The sequence below is a fragment of the Hyaena hyaena genome, unplaced genomic scaffold, assembly GCF_003009895.1.
Source record: "Hyaena hyaena isolate Hyena2069 unplaced genomic scaffold, ASM300989v1 scaffold_2060, whole genome shotgun sequence".
Classification (NCBI taxonomy): domain Eukaryota; kingdom Metazoa; phylum Chordata; class Mammalia; order Carnivora; family Hyaenidae; genus Hyaena; species Hyaena hyaena.
This window is the reverse complement of record NW_024082695.1, coordinates 103,888-118,581: the sequence shown is the minus strand read 5'-3', so window position 1 is coordinate 118,581 and position 14,694 is coordinate 103,888. Positions and strand designations below refer to the sequence as shown.

The 14,694-nt window shown below is 37.4% G+C and overlaps 1 protein-coding gene across 1 annotated transcript in view; it reads left to right on the top strand.

Moving 5' to 3' along the window:
• Nucleotides 1-1,953: 1,953 nt before the first annotated feature.
• LOC120227185 (leucine-rich repeat-containing protein 7-like) overlaps nt 1,954-14,694 on the top strand; it is a gene marked incomplete at its 3' end in the record, with an annotated part of 71,713 nt that continues 58,972 nt past the window's right edge. Inside the window, exon 1 of the mRNA XM_039225347.1 lies at nt 1,954-1,980. Within this exon, the coding sequence (XP_039081278.1) occupies nt 1,954-1,980 (27 nt within the window). The remainder of the gene's footprint in view (nt 1,981-14,694) is intronic.

Below are 14,694 nucleotides of genomic sequence, written 5' to 3'. Positions count from 1 at the left end.
CGGAGGTTTTTCTCCCCCGTGCGGAGGTTTTTCTGTTTCGGACTCTCTCCTTTTCCCCTCTCACTCCCCGTAGAGGGTAGAGGGGGATCGCCTCCCACCCTGGAGTCTCCGATCCCGGCCTGATTTTATCTTCCCGGGTTCGCACTCACGTTAGAAGTCTCTCTCAGTGGATTCTGCGTCCTTTTTCTCCCAATCTCTCAGGTTTTGTAAGGTTTCCAACGGCTTCAGATCTTTTCTGTGTGATGTATGGGTGCAAGTGCAAGTACGGAGCTCCTTACTTCTCTGCCATCTTGCCCCCTCCAACTTTGTTGTCTTTAAATTTTAAGTAAATGAATTAAATGTTTGTTCTCTTTCTTGAGGTGGCAATAAAGGTTAATTGTGTTAAATTTAACTCTCAGGGCCCTCAATTGTTTCTTGTCTGTGTCAGTGGCCTTTAGTAGGAATAAAGGTTCTCTTTCTTTGTTCTAAATGATTAGGGATTGACTACATAAAAGCTTACAATATACATTCACCACATGAATTTACTCATTAACATTAACGATGGTCTTTCCGTTAGTGCCAGTGAGGCACTGTCAGCAGCCTGCCCAGAAGTTCTAACTCCCTGGAGAAATGGGGCAGGGCACCGGCCAAAGGGGAAGGGCATGGCAGATGCTAACAGAGAAGCCAGAACTCTGTTAAGAACAGAGTCAAGGGAGCCAGGGAGCTGGGAGTCCAGGGAGGAACTGATGAGGCTGTCAGGAAACAGGGACACCATGTGAGGCAAAAACTAGGTAATTCATTACGTTAGGCAATAAAGTTTTATTTATAACTTTTACAATAACAACTTGAGATTCTTCATCTTCCCATTCTCTCTGGGTTATCACATTCATCCATTCTCAGGCTCTTAGCTGTTGTACTGAAGACACAAATCTATTTTGCCAGCTCAACCCTATCTCTCAGTCTTCAGATTTATATGTGCTTTCTGGATTTACTTGAATATTCACACTCAACAAGTCTAGTTTCCCCCGCCCTTGAAAACCATCTCCTGTTCTATATTCTGTCTTGGTTGGTGACTCTCCTTTTAGTAGCAATAGCAGGACCCTGTCATTCTCTCCCTCCTATTTATCTTCCTCCTCAAATCAACACCAGTTCTGTCAATTTTGCCACCTATTTATTTCTTAAATCTAATCTCACCTCTCCACCCTTTCAACAGAGACTTTGTGGGGCCCTCAGCATCTCTTAGTGGACTAATTGAACAGACTCCTTATTGACAGGCCTGAAGCCTGCTCTTTTTTGCCCCAATTTATTCTTCACACCATCAGCAGTGATATATCCAAATGTAAATACGACCAGGCCATAGCATAAGCTAAGACTGTTCCCTGTCTTCTCTTTAATTTACAGAATAAAACCAAGCAACTGAGCATATCATGCTAATGCAAGGCATTGTCTGGCTACTGCTGACCTTGCCAGCCTCTCACTTTTGCTCTCATGTGAAGTGTTCCCCAAACACAAAACTCTTTCTTGTCTCTAAGCTCTTTCTTCTACCTCATAGGCCCCCTTAAGAGTCACCTCACTTGTCACCTCCCCCTACAACCCTTATTCTTCACTCACTGGCAATTATTTAACTCTCCACTGTGTCTCCATGTTACCATATGTATAGTTTTGCAGTGGCACTTAACCAAACCTAATGTAACTGTTCATTCATTACACATTTATTGAATACCTACTGGAGTCTAAGGAAATAGGGTTGAGGCAGAAAGGCATTAGGTTATGGGACTATGTATATTTAGTCTTTGTTTCAACAGGAAACACAATGTTTGGTTCTCCCTAAATATTTGTTGCATCAATAATTGTAATAAGATTTTGTAAAAGTGGATTGTAGAACTATATACACAAGACTATATGAAACCACAGTAGAGAGACAACCAATCGTACTTTGCTGGGATGGGGGTGGGGGGCAGTGGTCAGGGAATTATGCGTGGCAGCAGTGCATTGTTAGAGGTAAGACTAGAACAGAATCCAGCTGGGCTTTACAAATGTGAAAATGAGCCTTAGAGAAAATGTATCGACCTTGCTCAACAGAAGATGGTTAGTTAGGGTAGAACCAGAATTCCAGTCTAGGTTTGTTTGATTCCAAAGTTTATAACCTTTTTACTCTGACTACAGGTGGAAAAAGAGACTCTAGCTGCCTCTGACTATAAGCCATCTTTTGTCTGGTTTACTGATGTGGGCAGGACTAGCCAGCACAAGTTGGATTTTTAGTTACCTATAACTGATCAAAGCATAAATAGACAAGAACCTTGTATCTATGTAGAAATGTCTAAATTAATGCAGCTCAACCCAATTGCTCACATGCCATATTCATTACTCTCTCTACAGACAAAACCAATACTTTTATAAATGTCATTTAGCCACATTTTTTTCCAACTACTAGTTACTAAAAAGGCAACAAAAGAACCCCCCATGGTACACCTGTGCTCACACAAGCACACACCAACACACACATGCAGATGCATGCCGTTGCGTCACTTGTCTTAAATGTTACAGAGATATCAGGAATTTGCCCCAAATGCTTAGCAGCAAGTTCAAAATTAAGAACACTTAAAGTACTGCTTGTGGGGCACCTGGGTGGATTGGTCGGTTAGGCATCTGATTCTTGATTTTAGCTAAGGACATGATCCCATGGTTGAGGAGATCGAGCACTGCTTTGGGCTGTGTGCTGACAGTATGGAGCCTGCATGGGATTCTCTCGCTCCTTCTGTTTATGTTCCTCTGCTGCTCATGGATGCTCTTGGTCTCTCTGAAAATAAATAAATATTTAAAAAATAAAAACTTGCTGCTTTTCTATTCAGCTTTTACTTCTTCTGTTTCTTTTTCGGTGTTATTAGCTTGCTACCATCAAGTGAAGTAATTATGGATATGTAAGTTGAAAAACATTTTCATTTAAAAACTTCCAAATGCGTATTTTTATCAAGTAGAATGTTTATGGCAAGTTTGCTATGCCTTGTATATTCAAACTGACAGCTATTACTCCAATAAAATAGATATATCTCCTTCCTTCTAAGACAATGACAAATGCTAGAATAACCTTGCTGTTCTAAAGGGAGAAATGATTTGACAAGGCCCTTATACAAATTGTTGCTGAAAGAACTGTATTTTAAAAACAACAGCAGTGATGTTTATTGTTTTCTGGGATAAAATGTTTAGGTATTTCTTGTAGTTGTCATCTTTATTTGAGGGAGAAAAGAGCTCTTCTCTGCAGCACATTCAATACTGTTAAAATACCCTAGAAGGGATTTTAAGTGTTCCCTTTACCTAGAGCTGTGGTCTCATTTGGTGTGTCAGCACTGCCCAGCCCCACACCTCCTACATCAACCTATAGCTTCACTACTGCTGGGGACCTTCATGTCTGTTGCACCACAAAACCCTCACTTCCTTGACGGCCTCTATGCTACTGACATCAAACCAAGTCTGAAAGATGTCTCCTCTCAGTGTGTCTCCCTCTTCATCCTTCCTGTCCGTGCCTTAACTAAGACTCTCACTGTTTTTCACCTAGCTATTTTCTCATCTCCCACCTGCCTGCTTCTGGTCACAGGTGCCTGTTAATTCTCAAAACATAAATAAAATGAAATAAAAAATCCGAGTCAATCATTTCTCCCACTTACAAACATTTAAGGAGTGGATGCTAATGGGAGGGACAGTGTAGAACAGTTTGAAAAGCATGGGAATCCACACTCCAAATTCCTAGGTTAAAAGCAAGGTCTAAAAATGTTTCTTTGGAAGTAAAATGCACTTTGCAAAGCCCCCTTTTTACTATAGTGTTTATTTTATTGCATTATGTTTTTTCTGTATTTATAACCACTACCTGACTATATTCTTGAGGAAAGGGATATTTTGTTATTTATCTTTGGGTCCTGGAGTACTGTGTCAGTTACTGAGTAGATAGTCAAGAAGTGCTCACTGAACGCAAGCAGTCAGGAAGGAAGGGAAATGAGAAGGAAAGAAGGGCAGAAGTAAGGAAGAAATGGAAGGAGGGAAGGAAAAGGGAAGGGAGAGGGGAAGGAAAAAAAAGAAGTAAATGTCATATATAGAAGCTTACAGTTTCACATAGTACATATATAATACCATCTTTTAGTCTATTATTTCTGAGTTGGCTTTTTTCTAACTAAAAATAATTAACATTTGCATTAAACTAAAGAATCTTCAAATTGCTGTTATAATGTGCATAAAATTATTATTTTTTGAAACAGCTTTCAAAAGAACTTGGAAACAGTATACAGCTTGAACACTTTCAAAGGTGTTCAAAGAAAGAACTTCTAAGAAACCAGGCAGTCAGCAATGCCAGCTCATGAGGCTGTCCTTTTCCCTGTTGGAATCCTCATATGCCAACATATGGCATCAATAACCCCTCACTGAATATTTATGATCTTATACTTTTCTGGAAAAAGTGTTTATTTTAATTCACAAGCAAGTAATATTTTTGTTTGTGATAGAAAAATAAAAATCGTATATCTTATTTTTTCTAAGGAACTATGCTTTGAGATATAGTCATTCACATTCATGACATCTTTATTGTGTCCTTAATTTTCCAAGTCTGAGTATAAAGGTGGTAATAAAATGCTAATCCAAGTTACAATAGCTTGCATTTATATAGCACCTCAGGGTTAGCAAAGTGCTGTAACATATACTCACACTTACTCTAATTTAGGTCCTTGCTGTCAAAGAGAGTTACTGAATCTGAGTTTTCTTCCCTAATCTTCCTGGGACCATCATGAAGGGTGCAAGTTTCCCACTGCCTTATTCACCCTCCCCTCCTATGCAGCTGCCAACTGTTGTCAGTTTTCAACTGTTATCTTTCCAAAACACAGATCTGATGGTGCAGAGGAAGCAGTGCTGCAGTGGAAATGGTTTTATAGCAGACAGAACTGAATTTGAGTGCTGGCTCTGACATTTCCCAGGTATCTGATATTGTAAAAGTTAACTTCCCGAGTTCTCTCATCTGCAAAGAAGGGCTAATAATACCTTCCTTGCAACATTGTTGTAAGAAATAGAAATGATATAAATTAAAATCTAGCTTAGAGGCTTGCACCTATGTAATAAAACACACTTTGGAAATGATGCCAGGACTATCTTGTTATTTACCACTCCCCTGTATTAGAATATTTATGGAAGAACCATGGTTTACTGAGAAAAAGTACATTGTGTCACGCATGGCCTGATACCCTGTAGACGCTGCAGGAACTGCAGAAACCTACAGCCTAACAATCCCAAACAGTGACATCCAGGCTTCAACAGGGATACATATAGAATATTGTGAATGTATGTAAGTGGAGCAAGTAAACTGGTCTTAAGCTGTGACCTGAAAGATGGGAGCGTCTCACCTTGGAGATGGGGTAGAAAGGAGGTGGGATAGGGTGGGATGGAGAAAAGCTTCAGCTGAAGACCTGTCTTTGCAAAGACAGGGCAGAGTACAGTGAGTACAGAAACTGGAGCTGCTGAGTGTGGCAGGAGATGTTGGAATGCAGGCCAGTAGAAAAGAAAGAGACAGGGGACTGGAGAATTACAAGATGAGAAACAGGATAGGTGAAAGGTATTGAAAGCCACATTGAGGAATTTGGGCTTTGGAAGAGAGTAGGACAATGAAAACATATAAGCAGGGGATAGATTTGATTACATCTGCTTTTTCAGAAGTAACATGTTATGATCTACTACAGAGGTCCTTAACCTGCTCCACAGATCCAAGCATGGACTTCTTAGTGGTTTGCAAGTTCTTTAAATTGGTTGCAAATATATACGTTTGTGTGTGTGTGTGTTTCTGAAGATACCAACTGTAAAGCTGACTCAAATGTTTGAAGATTACCATCCAAGCACTTCCTGTAAGACAAAGCCTAGGCTCTTAGACCCTTTCTGGCTAAAACCTTCATTTCCTGTTACCTTCCACAAAGTTCAGAATGTCACCCCTCTTAATATTGTGCTATTCCTAACATGTCCCTGAGCCTTTCCTCCTAGTACACCTTTCTGGACTGCTCTACTTTTCCCATTCTATCTCTACCTCCCCAGCCCAACTCCTACTCACAGAGCTCTCTCTCTCTCTCTCAAAGCCTGGATGAAATGTTTCTACCTTCTTGAGGCATTCTCTCATATTTTTTCCCTTGCTCTTCTCTAGCACAAGGCCGAATCACAGCCATAAATTTCAGAAGATCCAGCTATAATAAGAGATAGACAAATAGACCAATGTACTAGAAATAGAAAGTCCAGAGACAAACTCATACTTATGTGGAAATCAAATATACAACAGAACTTGTCTTGTAAATTGGTGGAGAAATAATGGACTGTTTTAAAAATGGTGCTAGAATAACTGGTCATCTGTAAAGGGAAAAGAATGGATCCTTATTTCACATCCTTCTCAAAAATAAATGCCAAATGAGTCAAGTCAAAGCATTAAGTTTTTAGAAGAAAATAGGAGACCATCTGTACATATTAAAACTGAGAGATAAATTTGACTACCATAAATGACTTTTTATCAAAAGATACCATAAAAAGAGTGGAAAGATGAGCCACATATTGAGAGAACTGGCAAAGAATTAGTATCCAGAATATGTGATGAGCTCTTTTCAAATGAATATAACAAGAAAAATATGTTCAATTTCATTAGTTATTAGGCAAAATGTATTACCATCGTACACACTACAGACTGGAAAAAAATTATATTGTCTGAAAATACCAAATTTCAGAAATAGTATGAACAAACAAGAATTCTAATTGTTGGAGCACCTGAGTGACTCAGTTGGTAAAACATCTGACTCTAGATTTCAGCTCAGGTCATGATCTCATGGTTCATGAGATTGAGCCCCGCATAGGGCTCTGTGCTGACAGGGCAGAGTCTGGTTGAGATTCTCTTTCTCTTTCTCTCTCTTCCCCTTCCCTGGCTTGTGAAGTCTCTTGTCCATTCTCTCTCTCTCTCTCTCTCTCTCTCACTCTCTCACTTTCTCTTTCTCCATTTCTCTCAAAATAAATAAATATATTTTTAAAAGATTTCTTATTCTTGTTTGTAAGAATTTAAATTGTTACAGCTACATTGGAAAAAGAACTTCTGTAACTTAGTAAATTTGAGCATATGACTACCTCCTTAGAGAAATTTCTGTTTATGTGCACTAGCAGAGATATATAAGAATATTCTTAGCAGCATTGCCTTATTAGGAAAAAAAATGGGAAAAAAACCAAAAGTCTGTCAATAGTAGGATATATAAGAAAATTGTGTTATATGAAGCACAAGTTATAACAGTGAATCAATAGATTATATACATCAACATGGAATAATGTTGGTAACATAATTTTGAATGAAAAGGCAAGTTGCAGAAGAAAGCATACAGTACTATTCCAATTTATATAAGTGGGCTAATGTTAACAATATATATTTTAGGATTAGTAGATGTGTGGTAAAAGTATAAATAAAAGTGAGCGAATGAGTAATATATAATTCAAGAAATTGGTTGCCTCAAGATGGATCAGGTAGGAACCGAAGGACATGACTTGGAGGGGCAGAAAGTAGCTTTTTAACCTGGATTGAAGAATGTGGGGTTTTGTTTTACATCATAATTTCATTTTATATTATTTTATTTTTTAATTTTTTAATGTTTATGTTTGAGGGAGAGAGAGAGTGCAAGTGTGGGAAGGGCAGAGAGAGGGGAATACAGAATCCAAACCAGGCTTCAGGTTCTGAGCTGTCAGCACAGTGCCCAATGCAGGGCTCGAACCCACAAGCCATGAGATCATGACCAGAGCTGAAGTTGGACACATAACCAACTGAGCCACCACAGCACTCTGTTTTATCATCATAATTTAAAAAGGACATACAGATTACATACACTCTTGCATATTTCACAATAAAAAACTTAAAAAGAGAAAAGCAATAATAAGATACATATAATGACCCACAAAAGACACGGTTCCTTTGCTTAAGGAGATCCCAGTTTGGTTGTTTTGTAATCTTTGTCCTTCTTGCTTTACAGACTAAGGAGTTGTGAGGGACTCCTTTCTTTATTTTTGGTTCATTTCTACATTATGTTACTATTTTCCTCTCTTCTTAAGCTGCATGCTTAACTCATTTGTTTCAGCCTTCTATTTTTCTTAATGTAAGCATTGAAGGCAACAAATTACTCCTAATTTCTCTAGTTATCTCCCACCATACTTAACACACAGTATTTTGTTATCACTTATTGTATTTTGTAATTTCAAATATGATTTGTCCTCTAACCTATGAGTTCTTAAATTTAAATTTCTGCAAAGCTTTTAAAGTTATCTTTTGGTTAATAATTTATAACTTGCATTATGGTCCAAGAATTTTGTCTTTTTATTACAAGTTCTTTGAAGTTTGTTGAGACTTTCTTTAGGTGTAGTACATGGTTAATTGCAAGTTTTTCATATGCACTTAAAAAATTTTTTGTAACGTTTGTGTATTTATTTATTTAGAGAGAGACATAGTGCAAGCAAGGGAGGGACAGAGAGAGAGGGAGACACAGAATTCAAAACAGGCTCCAGGGTCTGAGCTGTCAGCATAGAGCCCAAAGCAAGGCTTGAACCCACAAACCATGAGATCATGACCTGAGCAGAAGTCAGACGCTCAAATGACTGAGCCACCCAGGTGCCCCTCTTATGTACTTCTAAAGAAAGTGCTATGTAGTGGTTGAGTTCAGTGTCCTCTATATGTTCACTAGTTAGTTCAATCTAGTGGCCATCAATTCTTGTACAGCTTTTCTCTTCTCTTTGTTTTTAATAAACTTTTAAGAGACATTTGTTAAAATACCCTTTTATCATGTTACCTCCATGTAGACAAGTCAAACATTTCTTTAAATATTTTCAAGGTAATGATAGTAGGTGCCTACAAATTTAGCTTTATATATTCCTCATGAGCTGGTATTTATTAGCAAACGGCCACTCTAGTAATATATTTTGCTTTAAATCAGTATTGTTACATTAACTTTCTTTTGATTAATTTTGCCAGTTTTATCATTTTTCCATCAAGTTTTCAGTGGATCACTAGTAATAAGATATAGCTTGATTTCTGGGGCGCCTGGGTGGCTTAGTCGGTTAAGCGTCCGGCTTTCGCTTAGGTCATGATCTCGCGGTTCGTGGGTTCGAGCCCCGCGTCGGGCTCTGTGCTGACGGCCAGCTCAGAGCCTGGAGCCTGTTTCAGAGTCTGTGACTCCCTCTCTCTCTGACCCTCCCCTGCTCACACTGTCTCTCTCTCTCTCTCTCTCCTAGAAATAAATAAAAAATTATAAAAAAAAAAGATATAGCTTGATTTCTTTTAAATGTTTATTTATTTATTTTGAGAAAGTTTGTGCACAAAGCTGGGGAGGAGCAGAGAGACAGAATCCCATGCAGGCTCTCTGCTGCTAGAATCCCATGGGCTCAACCCCATGAACCATAAGATCATGACCTGAGTCAAAATCAAGAGTTGGATGCTTAACAACTGAGCCACGCAGGCACCCCAGCTTGATTATTTTTAATTTTAATATGTCATGATAGTTTTTGTTTTTTAATTAGAGAAATTAATCCATCTTTTTGAAGGCAACTATTGGTATATTTGCATTAATATATTCCATACTAGTCTTCATTTTTATCTATATTGCTTCTGTTAAGTATTTACTTGTTTCCATTATATTTATTAAAGATATTTTTTCTTTTTATTTTATTCCATTTATCTTGCCTCTACCCTGTAGGAAATTACGTACCTTATTACTGTTGCTTTAGTTGTGACCCTAGAAAGTTTTTACTTACCATAGAAATTAATCTAAAGTTAATCAATATTTTACCCTCCTTACAAAGCAAATATTTGAGACTCTTTTAATGTGATTATCTTTTCCCTGAATCATATGCCTTTCTTGTTCATAATTTTAGTTCTACATTGATTTTTCCAGCTTTATTGGGATATTAGTGACATAAAATGTATGTAAATTTAAAGTACACAGTGTGATGATTAAATACATGTATATGTTACAAAATAATTACAAGTTACCACATCTCCATCCCTTCACATAATTATGATTTGTGTATATGTGTGTGTATAGTAATATTTAGGATCTACCTTCTTTAAAACTTTCAACTATATAATATATTATTGATAATTATAGTCCTCATACTGTGCATTAGATCTCCAGATCTTATTTATATTATAGCTTAGAATTTGTGACCTTTAACCAATATCTTCCCATTTCTCTCATCTCACAGTCCCTGACAACCACCATTCTACTCTCTATTCCTATGAGTTCGAATTGTCTAGATTTCACATATAATTGAATTTACATGGTATTTGTCTTTCTTTCTCTGATTTTTCCCCGTAGTGTAAAGCCCTCAAGATCCATCCATGTTGTCACAAAAGGCAGGATTTCCTTCTGTTTATGGTTGAATAGCATTCCATTGTATGTTAATATATGTGCTTTTTTTTAAATAAGTTTATTTTTTTTATTTTGTGAGAGAGAGGGACAGAGGTAAAGACAGAGGGAGTGAGAGAATCCCAAGCACGCTCCGCACTGTCAGCTCAGAGATCATGACCTGAGCTGAAATCAAGATTTGGACATTTAAATGACTGAACCACCCAGGCACCCCACACCACACATTCTTTATTCATTCATTTGTTGGTGGACACAGGTTATTTCTATGTCTTCGCTATTGTGAAAAATGCTGCAATAAATATGGAGGCAGAGATATCTCTTTGAAATAGGTGTTTTCATTTCCTTTGTGTATATACCCAGAAGTGGGATTGCAGATCATGTGGTAGTTCTATTTTTTTTTTTTAATGTTTTATTTATTTCTAGGAGACAGAGAGCGAGCGAGCGAGCGCATGAGCAGGGGAGGGTCAGAGAGAGAGGGAGTCATAGACTCTGAAACAGCCTCCAGGCTCTGAGCTGGCAGTCAGCACAGTGCCCGACGAGGGGCTTGAACCCACGAACCGCGAGATCATGACCTAAGCAAAAGTCGAACGCTTAACCGACTAAGCCACCTGGGCACCCTGTGGTAGTTCTATTTTTAATTTTCTGAGGAAACTCCATACTGTTTTCCACAGTGGCTACCGCAGTTTACATTTCTACCATCAGAGCACATAGGTCCCCTTTTCTCTACAGCCTTGCCAATCAATACTTGTTTCTTTTCTTTTTTGGTAACAGGTAGGAGATGATGCATCATTGTGGTTTTGATTTGCATTTCCCTGATGATTAGTGATGTCAAGCATACTTTCATGAACCTGTTGACATTTATATGTCTGCTTTGGAAAAGTATCTGTTCAAGTCCTTTGCCCATTTTTTAATCAGATTGTTTTTTGTTTTAATATTGAGTTACCTGAGTTCCTTAAACATTATGGATATTAACCCTTTATTAGATAAATGGTTTGCAAATATTTAGTCTTATTCCATAGGTTACCTTTGTATTTTGCTGATTATTTCTTTTGGTGTGCACAAATGATTTAGTTTGATGGTCTCATCTGTTTATTTATGCTTTTGTTGTTTGGTTTTTGATGTCATGTCCCAAAAATGCCAAAACCAATGTCAAAGAGCTTTTTACCTATATTTTCTTTGAGTAGTCCTACAGTTTTGCATTTTACATTTAAATATTTGATCCATTTTGAATTAATTTTTGTAAGTGACATAAATAGGGATCTGATTTCATTTTTCCTCATGTGGTTATCCAGTTTTCTAATCACTATTTACTAAAAAGACTATCCTTTCATTTTTTGGTTCCCTTGTCAAAAATTAGTTGAATATATGTAAGTAGGTTTATTTCTGGGCTCTTAATTCTATTCCATTGATCTATGTGTCTGTTTTTATGTCACCACCAAACTGTTTTTACTTATATTTATTACTTATCTATCTATCTATCTATCTATCATCTATCTATCATCTATCTATCTATCAATCATCTACTTACTTTGAGAGAGAGAGAGAAAGCATATGGACAAGCTGGGGAGGGGAAGAGAGTGAAGGTAAGAGAGAATCCGAAGCAGGCTCTGCACTTTCAGTGCAGAGTTTAATGTGGGGCTTCATCCCACAAACCTTGAGATCATGACCTGAGCCGATATCATGACCTGAGCCGAGATCAAGAGTTGTTATAACACTTAACTGACAGAGCCACACAGGTGCCCCCCGATATTGATTTTTTAATCCTTAAATAAAAATTTTGCCATTGTTTTATATAACCAGTGCTTCTTTAGATTTAACCACATGTGTATTTTAAATTTTTGAAAATGTTAATGTTATTACTTCTTGTCTAGCAGACCTCTCTGCTAGAATCATTTGCTTTATTCCTAAAAGATTCTTTGACACTTGTTTTAGTGAAAGTGTCTTGGTAGTAATCTCAATTTGTCTTTGTCTAAAAATGTTGTCATTTTCTCTCTTTCCTAAAAAGTAGCTGTAAATACTATATTATTTATTCTTAGTACTTTAGTAATAACATCTAATGAATCATTTCTTTAATTGTTAAATCTTCTGTCTTTCTCAATTTTTAGAAGATAATCTTTCCTTTTTGTTAAGTTTTAATATCTATTGACTTTGGTACTCTGCAGATTCATATAAGTCTAGATATAGTTATTTTTGATTTATCTTATTTAGAATTTGTTTAGCTTACTCAATCTGGATGAGGGTCTCCCAACAATTCTGGAATTCCTTAGGAACCTTATACTCTTTTTTCTCTACTAAATTTTACTTACATTTCAAAAAGCTCTTCTTACTGTGTTCTTCATGCCATGTAACCAGCCTTTTCTATTTTCTATCTCCTTGTCTTTCATTCAGTTCATTTCTTCTTAACATCTAGTTCACTATTACTTTCTCCAGCAATTTGTATTCTTCTGTTCTGTGAGCTGTCTTTGATAGTGTCCTATTTTATTATCCTGCTTCCAAATCCCACTTTTATTTCTTTAAACATGTAAAATGCATATAAATTGCATTTTGTGTTTTATAATTCTAACATTTACATTATTTAGAGGCAAGATTATTTGTTTTTCTCTAGCATCTTATTCAGTTGTTTATTTAATTATATATTTAGTGATTTTATTTTTAATGAACCCATTTTTCTTGGAACTTTAGCTGTGAGAATTCACTGAGGCCTGAATTTAAAGTATATTCCTTCAGAGGAGATTTGTATTTACTTTTAGCAGGCTTGTGGGGGCAGTAGTAATCTATACCATCTGTAACTCTGGATTGATTTTAGGGAGATTTATAGATACTGAATAGTCCAGACCCTAACTCAAGGGAAGATAGGCTGTGGTTGGTAATCCCTAGAAGGCTAATTTTTGTTTTTCTTTCTGCATCTTTTTATTTCTTCCTTTCCTTTTCTTTTTTCCTGCTTTTTTTTCACTCCTTTCTTCCCTTCGTCTCTTCCTTTTTTGTCCCAGTCTTCCTTCTTTCCCTTCCTTTCCTTACTTTTTTCTTTTTTCTTTTACCTTTCTTATTTTTTTTTCTATCCTTCATGTCTCCTCCTTCCCTTCCCTTCCCTTCCCTTCCCTTCCCTTCCCTTCCCTTCCCTTCCCTTCCCTTCCCTTCCCTTCCCTTCCCTTCCCTTCCCTTCCTTCCGTCTTTCCTGTGTCCCTCCCTCCATTCCACCCCTCTCCCTCCCTCTTTCTCCCTTTTTTTTCTTCTTTCTTTCTTTTGTTCATTCATTCTCTCTTATTCTTTTCTTTCTTTCTTCTCCCTTCACTCAGAGCCCAAACTCAGAAAAACATGAATTCCCCACCAACCCTTTTTTCAGGACTCAGTTTTTTCTAGTTCATTCACCCTTAGGAGATCTCAACTCTAGCTGGTGTGATATGTAAGCCTCTCTCCCAATCTGTTCAGATTTCAAGCAGTTTTCCACCCTTCTATTTGCAAACAAAACAAAACAACAACAACAACAAAAACCCTCAGCCTCTTCAGGCACCAAAGACCAACAGATATCACCAGAGCAAAAGTTAAATGTAGACCTACTTAACTTTATGCATTATAATTTTCTTTTTGTTCTGGAATTTGAGGGATTCTTGTATTTTATAGCCATAACTAAGTTATGCAGCAAAGGGCTGTGTGTGTGTGTGTGTGTGTGTGTGTGTGTGTGTGTGTAGCTCTGCTTCACTACAATGTTTTTCTTTGAATATTTAGTCCACCATACTGTTAAAAACAGAAATTGACAGTATCACTTCATGTCGTTATTTTCAGTACTGAACAGAGACCATAGCATATAAGAGATATTCACCAAATATGGTTTAAGTGCATGTAAATGTTGTAGACTCATCTTAGCATTCACTCCAAGATCCAAGTCTCCTGATGCCTTGAAACAAATCATCTGAAACTAGTTTGAGTTACATATTCTTTGAGTTGGGAGTATCTTTAAATGCTACAGAAAATTCTATTATTATCCCTCTTTAGCCTTCATCTGGCTAACTTGGGCTGGCTCTTGGGTGATCCACTTTCTTTTTTTTTTTTAATTTATTATTTTTTTTTATAATTTATTTCTGAGAGAGAGAGAGACAGTGTGAGCAGGGGAGGGTCAGAGAGAGAGGGAGACACAGAATCTGAAACAGGCTCCAGGCTCTGAGCTAGCTGTGAGCACAGAGCCCGACACGGGGCCTGAACCTACAAACTGTGAGATCATGACCTGAGCTGAAGTCGGACGCTTAACCGACTGAGCCACCAAGGCCCCCCAGTCCATTTTTTTATCACTACTTCCAGGTGTACTTTCATGAATCAACCC